Source organism: Entelurus aequoreus, linkage group LG16 (assembly GCF_033978785.1).
Source record: "Entelurus aequoreus isolate RoL-2023_Sb linkage group LG16, RoL_Eaeq_v1.1, whole genome shotgun sequence".
Classification (NCBI taxonomy): Eukaryota; Metazoa; Chordata; class Actinopteri; order Syngnathiformes; family Syngnathidae; genus Entelurus; species Entelurus aequoreus.
This window is the reverse complement of record NC_084746.1, coordinates 17,058,374-17,070,414: the sequence shown is the minus strand read 5'-3', so window position 1 is coordinate 17,070,414 and position 12,041 is coordinate 17,058,374. Positions and strand designations below refer to the sequence as shown.

The window sequence follows — 12,041 nt, the reverse complement described above, 5'->3', positions numbered from 1 at the left end:
GCTCCAAAACCTGTATGTACCTTTCAGCATATATGGTGCCTTCACAGATGTGTAAGTTACCCATGTCTTGGGCACTAATACACCCCCATACCATCACAGATGCTGGCTTTTTAACTTTGAGCCTAGAACAATCCGGATGTTTCTTTTTCTCTTTGTTCCGGAGGTCCACAGTTTCCAAAAACAATTTGAAATGTGGACTCGTCAGACCACAGAACACTTTTCCACCTTGCATCAGTCCATCTTAAATGAGCTCGGGCCCAGCAAAGCCGGCGGCAGTTCTAGGTGTTGTTGATAAATGGCTTTGGCTTTGCATAGTAGAGTTTTAACTTGCACTTACAGATGTAGCGACCAACTGTAGTTACTGACAGTGGTTTTCTTAAGTGTTCCTGAGCCCATGTGGTGATATCCTTTACACACTGATGTCGGTTTTTGATGCAGTACCGCCTGAGGGATCCAAGGTCCGTAATATCATCGCTTATGTGCAGTGATTTCTCCAGATTCTCTGAACCTTTTGATGATATTATGGACCGTAGATGGTGAAATCCCTAAATTCCTTGCAATAGCTGGTTGAGAAAATGTCGTTGTTAAACTGTTGGACAATTTGCTTACGCATTTGTTCACAAAGTGGTGACCCTCACCCCATCCTTGTTTGTGAATGACTGAGCATTTCATGGAAGCTGCTTTTATACCCAATCATGGCACCCACCTGTTCCCAATTAGCCTGTTCACCTGTGGGATGTTCCAAATAAGTGTTTGTTGAGCATTCCTCAACTTTCTCAGTCTTTTTTGCTACTTGTGCCAGCTTTTTTCAAACATGTTGCAGGCATCGAATTCCAAATGAGCTAATATTTGCAAAAAATATCAAAGTTTTCCATTTCGAACGTTAAGTATCTTGTCTTTGCAGTCTATTCAATTGAATATAAGTTGAAAAGGATTTGCATATCATTGTATTCTGTTTTTATTTACCATTTACACAACTTGCCAACTTCACTGGTTTTGGGTATCTAACAACCGTGTAACTAGTTAGCTAACTAATAACAACTTCAAATAATCCCTTCACACTTTTCAAGGACAACAGCTGATTTGTCATGCAGCAATTGTGTAAAAGCCTGGAAGACTAATACCAAGCAGGTAAATATTTACAACTTGACCTAAAGAACAAAAAGTCCTTCTAGGGAAGACTATGTAGGTTAGCTCTGATCCTAATTCCGTGCATTTCCATACTACAATTTGAGAGACAGCACCCTCTGGTGGCGAGATAATGAAAATTATTATTGTGTATGACGACCGGCCTTGTTCTCCCCTACTGTTTCAAATATTTTTCCCCCACGCTTTGCACCCTGCGGCTTAGAAAACGCTGCGGCTAAGTTGTGGACTTTTCTCCGCTGACCGCCATTAAGCAAATACTTTTTAATAAACACAGCTCCAGCACCCCCCGCGACCCTGAAAGGGACAAGCGGTAGAAATTGGATGGATTGACATGCAAACACATCGTTTGTGCCACGGCGCCATCTTTTGGATGAGATTGCTCACTGCAGGTGCAGCAGGGTGAATGCCTACAAGTGTTTCCTGCTGTTTAAAGCTTTGAACCAGAAGTAGAAGTGCCATTCTGTCTTCTAGTCTTCTATAACGGTTCTAGTCGTATGGATTCTTAATCCATCCCTCCATGCAACGTTTGTAAGTTTTACAATATAACTAAAACTATTTTCACTTACTAAACCGTCTCATGTGTGATGTCTGTAGGAGTGTTTTCATGCATATTTGTCGTGCTATCGTAATGTAATCAAGCTAGCGTTGTTAGCATTAGCTAATATGCTAACACGTTTGCGAGAGTCTGTGCTAGTATTATTAACTTACAATGGCATTCTTAACTTCACTAACTGCTTTGCTGCTATCACTTTTCGTATCATATTTGTACATATCGTATTTGCTGATGCTGTTCTGTTGTTGTTATTGGTGTGGTTGTTATTGTTGTGTTTGTTGTTGTTGTTGTCTCTCTGTCTTATCCCCTTCCTAAGGCAACAAGAGAAGTATTCTGAACTTCTCTTTTGTAAAGTAAATCTGTACAGCAATTATGATAATATACATCAACAATAGGATTTGCCTAAATAGCTGGACAGGACCAAAAAAATAATATTAAAAAAATACACTAGCAATCTTTTTGTATTGTTTCGCTTTCACAAATTCCTCAGTAAATTCACCAAAACATCACTGTGGCGTTATTGAGTCTGTTTAGCTGATTAGAGAGCTAGGTCGCGCAGCTAGTGGGTCCATGACGGCGACTTCTGTTTTGTTTGATCGGCCGTTTTACTGCCGTGTTAGAGACACTGTTTGGAATACAAACCCCGTTTCCATATGAGTTGGGAAATTGTGTTAGATGTAAATATAAACGGAATACAATGATTTGCAAATCATTTTCAACCCATATTCAGTTGAATATGCTACAAAGACAACATATTTGATGTTCAAACTGATAAACATTTGTTTTTTGGAAAATAATCATTACCTTTAGAATTTGATGCCAGCAACACGTGACAAAGAATTTGGGAAAGGTGGCAATAAATACTGATAAAGTTGAGGAATGCTCATCAAACACTTATTTGGAACATCCCACAGGTGAATAGGCAAATTGGGAACAGGTGGGTGCCATGATTGGGTATAAAAGTAGATTCCATGAAATGCTCAGTCATTCACAAACAAGGATGGGGCGAGAGTCACCACTTTGTCAACAAATGTGTGAGCAAATTGTTGAACAGTTTAAGAAAAACCTTTCTCAACCAGCTATTGCAAGGAATTTAGGGATTTCACCATCTACGGTCCGTAATATCATCAAAGGGTTCAGAGAATCTGGAGAAATCACTGCAAGTAAGCAGCTAAGCCCGTGACCTTCGATCACTCAGGCGGTACTGCATCAACAAGCGACATCAGTGTGTAAAGGATATCACCACATGGGCTCAGGAACACTTCAGAAACCCACTGTCAGTAACTACAGTTGGTCGCTACATCTGTAAGTGCAAGTTAAAACTCTCCTATGCAAGGCGAAAACCGTTTATCAACAACACCCAGAAACGCCGTCGGCTTCGCTGGGCCTGAGCTCATCTAAGATGGACTGATACAAAGTGGAAAAGTGTTCTGTGGTCTGACGAGTCCACATTTCAAATTGTTTTTGGAAACTGTGGACGTCGTCTCCTCCGGACTAAAGAGGAAAAGAACCATCCGGATTGTTATAGGCGCAAAGTTGAAAAGCCAGCATCTGTGATGGTATGGGGGTGTATTAGTGCCCAAGACATGGGTAACTTACACATCTGTGAAGGCACCATTAATGCTGAAAGGTACATACAAGTTTTGGAGCAACATATGTTGCCATCCAAGCAACGTTACCATGGACGCCCCTGCTTATTTCAGCAAGACAATGCCAAGCCACGTGTTACATCAACGTGGCTTCATAGTAAAAGAGTGCGGGTACTAGACTGGCCTGCCTGTAGTCCAGACCTGTCTCCCATTGAAAATGTGTGGCGCATTATGAAGCCTAAAATACCACAACGGAGACCCCCGGACTGTTGAACAACTTAAGCTGTACATCAAGCAAGAATGGGAAAGAATTCCACCTGAAAAGCTTCAAAAATGTGTCTCCTCAGTTCCTAAACGTTTACTGAGTGTTGTTAAAAGGAAAGGCCATGTAACACAGTGGTGAACATGCCCTTTCCCAACTTCTTTGTCACGTGTTGCAGCCATGAAATTCTAAGTTAATTATTATTTGCAAAAAATAAAATAAAGTTTATGAGTTTGAACATCAACTATCTTGTCTTTGTAGTGCATTCAATTGAATATGGATTGAAAACGATTTGCAAATCATTGTATTCTGTTTATATTTACATCTAACACAATTTCCCAACTCATATGGAAACGGGGTTTGTAATAAAACCATGTATAAAATCTTTCTGTGTAAATATAACTCATTTGTCAACATATAACTCTGCATCTTATAGTCTGGTTCAAATAATATATGGATTTTTTTTTTCTTCTAAAATTTAGAGCAGGGGTGTCAAACTCATTTTAGCTCAGGGGGCGCATGGAGGAAAATGTGTGTACACGCGGGCTGGCAATCATGGCATTAAAACTAAAAACTAAAAACAACTTCAAATTGTTTTCTTTGTCTTACTTTGGCCAAAAATATAACAAACACATTCTGAAAATTTTACAATAAAAATAAAGAAAAAACTACCGGCAGCGGTAAAGTTTAGATCCATGAAGGAAAGAAGAAAGTGAATGAATGTTTATAACTGAATACATTTACATATGCATAAAAATTTGTTTTCTTTTTGTATTTTTTATAATGAATTAAGTAACGTTTATGACAACCTTTTTCCAATATAGAATGTGAGCTATAACAGGATAATGCATACATTTATCATTTGTTTTCAAAACGGTTACAAAAAAGTGGGACCCCAAAAATTTACTGTGGGACACAGTTTTTAGGACTTGATGGGGTCCCTGGGACCCCATTTTGAAAAATCCTAGCGCCAACACTGATGTAGTATTGGTGCGTGCAAAACAGCAGCAGGCAGCTGTGGCCTGCGGGCCGGTTCTAATACTAATCAAATATCATCCCGGGGGCCATAGATCATTCATTCGCGGGCTGGATCTGGCACATAGGATTTAGAGCAGGGGTGTCAAACGTACGGCCTGCGAACAGGTTTTATCCGGCCCGCGGGATGAGTTTGCTAAGTATAAAAATTAGCCAACATTTTTGAATGAAAGAAACTGCTGTTCTATATGTGTCCACCAGATGTCGCAATAGCAATTCTTTGTATCTTAAGCTACATATGTAAAAAAAACAACAACAAAAAAACACATGGTGGTAAAGCACCAGTCGAGTAAAGGGATCAAACTACATAAATAATATCCTGTAATTTGATTTTGATATTATTATTTTTTATCTTGATAGATTGAAAATTAACACCAATGAGTTGACTGATGAACATTATCACATAATTTATTCAGAAAATATAAATAACGACAAATAAAGATAGAATACTATTAACCACAACATGTACAGTAAGTGTAAAAAAACAAAACAACAACATTATGATTTGTACATTTTCAGAATGTGCTTGTTCTATTTTTAAACAAAGAAAACAATCTGAAGTTGTCTTTATTTTTAAGTTATCGTGCCGTGATTTTACCAGTCCGGCCCACTTGGGAGTAGATTTTTCTCCATGTGGCCCCCGATCCAAAATGAGTTTGACACCCCTGATTTAGAGAGTGCTGCTTATATAACTGTGCTCTCTATAGTCTGGAACATACGGTAAATCACGTAATATAAAACCACCTGTTGCTCTTCCTGTGTCAATCAGTTTTTAATGACAGCAGTCTTGCACCAGATCTCCATAGATCGGAACGATAAGGAAGTTCAGTTCAGTTCAGTTCAGTTTCACTTTATTATGTGCGTCCCAAAGTCACCAGCCTTGGCGTCACTATAGACAGTGATTTTAAATTTGAAAAACAAGTCAACAGCATTTTAAAATCGTGTTTTTTTCATCTTGGTCTTTTAGCAAAGGTAAAACCGTTTTTATCTTTTAACATTTTTGAACAAGTCCTGCATGCTTTTATTTCAAGTCGCCTGGACTACTGCAATGCACTTTACGCTGGCATTAGCCAAAAAGCTCTCTCCCGGTTGCAGTTAGTCCAGAACGCGGCAGCACGACTTTTAACAGGGGCCAGGAAACGCCAGCATATAACCCCAATTCTTGAGACTTTGCACTGGCTCCCTGTTCATTTTAGAATTGATTTTAAAATCCTGCTGTTTGCTTTTAAATTTTTGCATGGACTGGCACCTCATTACACTACCGTCCAAAAGTTTGGGGTCACCCAAACAATTTTGTGGAATAGCCTTCATTTCTAAGAACAAGAATAGACTGTCGAGTTTCAGGTGAAAGTTCTCTTTTTCTGGCCATTTTGAGCGTTTAATTGACCCCACAAATGTGATGCTCCAGAAACTCAATCTGCTCAAAGGAAGGTCAGTTTTGTAGCTTCTGTAACGAGCTAAACTGTTTTCAGATGTGTGAACATGATTGCACAAGGGTTTTCTAATCATCAATTAGCCTTCTGAGCCAATGAGCAAACACATTGTACCATTAGAACACTGGAGTGATAGTTGCTGAAAATGGGCCTCTATACACCTATGTAGATATTGCACCAAAAACCAGACATTTGCAGCTAGAATAGTCATTTACCACATTAGCAATGTATAGAGTGTATTTATTTAAAGTTAAGACTAGTTTAAAGTTATCTTCATTGAAAAGTACAGTGCTTTTCCTTCAAAAATAAGGACATTTCAATGTGACCCCAAACTTTTGAACGGTAGTGTATATCTCGGACCTCATCCAAATTTACACTCCTGCGCGCGCTGTGAGGTCCGAGAGCCAGCTCCAGCTCGTGGTGCCCAAGACCAGACTTACAACCAGGGGAGACAAGGCCTTCTCTGTGGTCGGCCCTAAGCTCTGGATCACTCTGCCCATCCATGTTCGGACTGCTCCCACAGTGCAGTGTTTTAAGTCTCGTCTTAAGACCCACTTTTATTCTTTGGCTTTTAACACTACGTGAGTTGTGTGGTCCTCTGTGTTTTTAAATTTAGATTTGTATTTATTGTTTTAATTGGTTTTACCCTTTAAAATCGTTTTTAATCATATTTATTTTTATATTGTTTTTATATCTGTTTTATATTTATTTATTTTTTGTATAATATTTGAATATTGTTTTTAATATTGTTGTGCAGCACTTTGGAAACATGTTTGTTGTTTAAATGTGCTATACAAACAAAATGGAAGTGAAGTGAAGTTTATTTGGAACATGCATACAATACAATGTAATGCATCACACAATTCTAGTTGTTTCATTACAGCACAACCAAAAAGGAGTAGGAAGAAGCAGAGCTTATTTAATCCTACCCCTTTTCATACCATAGCAATTTTATCCAATTTCCTTGTTCTCTGTAACAGAACAGTGAACAAATAAATAATAAATAAATAATATACCATAGTAAGCATACAAATATTAAATACATAAATAATATTTGTCTCATAATTTAAAAAAAAGGAACAAAAAAGGTTCAAGATGTTCATCATAATTCTTGTTCTGTGTACTTTGTGAACACTTGTAGTTTGAACAGTCTTTTAAAGTGAATCATATTGGTGCTTCTTTTGATTTCTTTGCTTAATCCGTCCCATAATTCCACATACTGATACACTAAAGGTTTTAAGTGTTGTACGAGCATACAAATGTTTTAAATGAGATTTTCCTCTAAGGTTATATTGTTCCTCTTTTGTTGAGAAGAATTGTTGTACATTCTTGGGTAGCAGGTTATAGTTTGCTTTGTGTATCATTTCAGCTGTTTGCAAATGCACCAAATCGTTGAATTTCCATAATTGTGATTTTATAAGTAAAAGGGTTTGTATGTTCTCTCTATCCAACATTATGTGTTATTCTAATTGATCTTTTTTGTAACACCGTTAGTGAATGAAGCACACATTTGTAGTTGTTTCCCCATATTTCTACACAATAACTCAGATATGGTAACACTAATTAAATTATTTTTGGTCTACAACAGGGGTGTCAAACTCAAATACAGAGTAGGCCAAAATTTAAAACTGAACAAAGCCACGGGCCAAGGTTGAACAAATTAACCTTTTAATATGGACCCAAACAAGTTTTGCATTGAATATTGAACAAGCAAGGCTTATATAACTTTATAGTGACATGCAAAATCGAGTTTAAAATAATAATAATAATAAAAAAATATCAATGGCATATCAAATAGAATTTAAATAAAAATTGAATGCCTCTTTTCTATTTGCAGCCTTCTGAGGTAAATATCAAAATAAACTTTTTCAACAGGCTAATAATAAATTTGAAAATAAAATAACAATAATGAATGAATCAAACATTCAAGCCTTGAAGTAGCAAGAGAAAGTGCATGAATAAAACGTTAATTATTGCTCAGTTTGCCTCACTGATTTGCTTTAACACTGATTATGGAACAAGCAACACTTATATAACTTAATAGTGCAAAATCAACTTTCAAAAAGTTGAGGTGGGCGGGGTGGGGTTTGGTGGTAGCGGGGGTGTATATTGAAGAGTTAGTGCTGCAAGGGGTTCTGGGTATTTGTTCTGTTGTGTTTATGTTGTGTTGCGGTGAGGATGTTCTCCCGAAATGTGTTTGTCATTCTTGTTTGGTGTGGGTTCACAGTGTGGCGCATATTTGTAACAGTGTTAAAGTTGTTTACACGACTACCCTCAATGTGACCTGTATGGCTGTTGATCAAGTATGCCTCGCATTCACTTATGTGTGTGTAAAAGCAGCATATATTATGTGATTGGGCCGGCACGCTGTTTGTATGGAGGAAAAGTGGACATGGCAACAGAGTGTGGAGGACGCTAAAGGCAGTGCCTTAAAGGCACGCCCCCGATATTGTTGTCCGGGTGGAAATCGGGAGAAAGTCGGGAGAATTGTTGCCCCGGGAGATTTTCGGGAGGGGCACTGAAATTCGGGAGTCTCCTGGGAAAATGACAGTATTAGCGGTGAATGCGGTGTTACAGCGGCATCGCCGCTGTATAATACCGGCGGGCCAGCTCTAATGTTAATTTGATATTGCCTCAAGGGCCAAATTAAATTACACGGCGGGCCAAATTTGACACCCATGGTCTAGAACATGTTATGCTTTATTCATTATTGACGTGTTTCCTGCTACTTTATGTTGTATATTTTATACAATTCATTTGATCATCTATTACTACAGCCAAAAATGTGTTTTCTTTTACCCTTTCAATATCTACTCAAGTTTTTTGCACTTAAGCGATGACCAACCTTTGCTGACATCACAGAAGTCGTCTCTTGTCTCCCCTTCCTCCGACTCCTCCATGGTCTCCCACCTGGATGCAATAGGAGAAAGAAGGAGGGAGGAACGTGAGAACAAGGCTTCACTCTTGTCAACTCTCCTCCCGGCGTTGAAAAGGGCTAACGTAAACTAGAAGCACAACATGCGGGCGATATGATGACTTAACTGTACAACAACAAAACAAAACAGGGGGCCCCTCCGAGCGAGGCGACGTGTCAAATAAATCACGTCCTCCGTGCCTGAGGGTGGCGTCTTTGTTGCCGACGTGCTAAAAAGGAGCAGTGTTTGCTTCCAAGCCAGTGTCGGCTTGTCGCTCCGTACGTCCGTGTAAACAGTCCCCACAAAAGACAACATCTGCCACGTCCTCGTCAAAAGCATTCTTCAGCAGTTATTTCTGTGGCAGCACTTCATGGAGGTCCAAAGAAGCCACAGACATGCAGGACGGGCGATAAGAGGTGTCACGGATGCAGATGTTTATATTTAGTACGTGCAGCGCCGAGGCAAGCGCCCGCCGCCCGTTCTGAAACATCGTGAGGTCATCGGGTTCCTTTGTTGCCCCCCCGGCCTCACAGACACCGTCGTCTCCCACGTGTCAGAGGAGGTCAAAGCATCAAGTGATGCTCAGTGTCAGGAGAAGTCCATCTGACTTATTTGTCTTGGAGCCGACACTGTTGGTGTGAGAGGTTGACTCCTTGTACTAAACTAAAGGAAACTATATAAGAATATGTCACGCTTCTTTTATTTGAATGATTAACATTATCTTAAAAATGTAATATGTACAATATACACACTGCAAGTATATACTGTATATAATGTAGTAACAGACACCTTCATAACAATATGTGATGTGTGCAATATACACACTGCGAGTATATATATAATGTAGTAACAGACACCTTCATAAAAATATGTAATATGTACAATATACACACTGCAAGTATATATATAGTGTAGGGCTGCAACAACTAATCGATTAAATCGATTAAAATCGATTATTAAAATAGTTGCCGATTAATTTAGTCATCGATTCGTTGGATCTATGCTATGCGCAGAGGTTTTTTTTTGTTTTTTTTTGTTTTTTAAATATTTTTATTTTTATTTTTATTTTTTTTAAAATAAACCTTTATTTATGAACTGCAACATGTACAAACAGCTGAGAAACAATAATCAAAATAAGTATGGTGCCAGTATGCTGTTTTTTTTCCAATAAAATACTGGATAGGATAGAAATGTAGTTTGTCTCTTTTATCCGATTATTAATCGATTAATCGAAGTGATAATCAACAGATTAATCGATTATCAAATTAATCGTTAGTTGCAGCCCTAATATAATGTAGTAACAGACACCTTCATAACAATATGTAATATGTACAATATACACACTGCAAGTATACTGTATATATAATGTAGTCACGGATTCCTTCATAACAATATATTTTGACCATGTTATGCATTACTTATTTTACAACTTCTTTCTTTAGCACATTTATTTCCATTTCCATAGCAACACACTTTAGACTTCCGGCACCAAATGTGTGTTCCTACTTCTGGAAACATACACAAGTGTTTTTGTAAACATACCAGACTTGGTAATAGACAACAAAGGTGACAATTTAAAAAAAAAAAAAGAGGATTCACAACCTTATACTTTTTGAAGCTGAATATATGGAGGATGAACTAATGCCCATTATTGGGCCGTCAAAAATATGTGTTTCTCAGCTGTGGTGTCCTGGTGCCAAGTGTGGGCAGCCTTATGTTTGAACATGGTGTTGGTTACGGACAATCTGTGACAAGAACAAAAGTTCAAAAACAAAACACCACTCTGGTTCGGATCCGGGCGGCCGTTCCTCCCAATCAACGTGAGCGTTGAAGTCCCCCAGTAGAACAAGGGAAGCACTCTCCAGTACTCCCTCTAGGGACTCCAAAAAGGGCGGGTACTCTAAACTGCTGTTCTAGAATCTTGACCCGTCCCCCCAGCCGGAGGGTAGCTAGCCTCTCGTCCACCGGGTTAAAGTTCAACGTGCGGGCTCTGAGCCGCGGGGCAACAAGCATTGTCACCCCTGCCCGTCATCTCTCACTGCTGGCAACGCCAGAGTGGAAGAAGGTTCAGCACCTCTCGAAAAGACTGGTTCCAGAGCCCTTGCTGTCTGTCTAAGTGAGACCGACTCGATCCAGCCGTAATTTCTCCACCCGCTAAGGGCCATACCTTTGACTTCCGCCCAGCTTACCTCTAAGCCCCCTCCTATGGGTGGTGAGCCCCTTGGAGGGGGGGACCCACGTTGCCTCTTCGGGCTGTGCCTGGCCATTCCCCATGGGGGAAGGCCCGGCCCCAGATGGGGGCCTCCGGTGACCTGCGTCCGGGTGAGAAAAAACTGCGCTCCTGCAGGGACTCCAAAAAGGGCGGCTACTCTGCACTGCTGTTTGGTGGGTAAGCACAAACAAGAATCTTGACCCGTCCCCCCAGCCGGAGGCGGAGGGAAACTACCCTCTCGTCCACCGGGTTAAACTCCAACGTGCAGGCTCTGAGCCGCGGGGCAACAAGTATCGTCACCACCGCCCGTCACCTCTTACTGCTGGCAACGCCAGAGTGGAAGAAGGTCCAGCACATTTCGAAAAGACTGGTTCCAGAGCCTTTGCTGTACGTCTAAGTGAGACCGACTCGATCCAGCCGTAATTTCTCCACCTGCTAAGGGTCCTGCCTTTGACTTCCGCCCAGCTTAAAGGCCTACCCGACCTCTACGCCCTCCTCCTATGGGTGGTAAGCCCCTTGGAGGGGGAACCCACGTTGCCTCTTTGGCCCGTCCCTTCTCAGTGCTGGCAACGAAGGTCCAGCTTCCAGAGCCCTTGCTGTCCGTCTAAGTGAGACAGACTCGATCCAGCCATAATTTCTCCACCCAGCTCGGGCACCAGCTCAGGCTACCCCCCCCCCCCCCCCACCAACCCCCCCCCCACCCCACCCCGCCACCCCAGCGAGGTGTTGTCCACATCCCAAGAGTTTCTGTAGCCAAGGATCGGACCGCCAAGGGCCTTGCCTTCGACTGCCGCCCAGCTTGCAAAGCACCCGACCTCTATGCCCCCTCCTATGGGTGGTACCCACGTTGACTCTTCGGGCTGCGCCTCCGGTGAACCGAGAAAAAACTGTGT

General features: G+C 40.7%; 1 protein-coding gene across 1 annotated transcript in view; it reads right to left on the bottom strand.

The window, feature by feature from the left end:
• The window catches only part of LOC133631280 (artemin), a 124,709-nt gene that overhangs the window by 16,067 nt on the left and 96,601 nt on the right, over positions 1-12,041 (bottom strand). Inside the window, exon 4 of the mRNA XM_062023456.1 lies at positions 8,867-8,931. Within this exon, the coding sequence (XP_061879440.1) occupies positions 8,867-8,931 (65 nt within the window). The remainder of the gene's footprint in view (positions 1-8,866; positions 8,932-12,041) is intronic.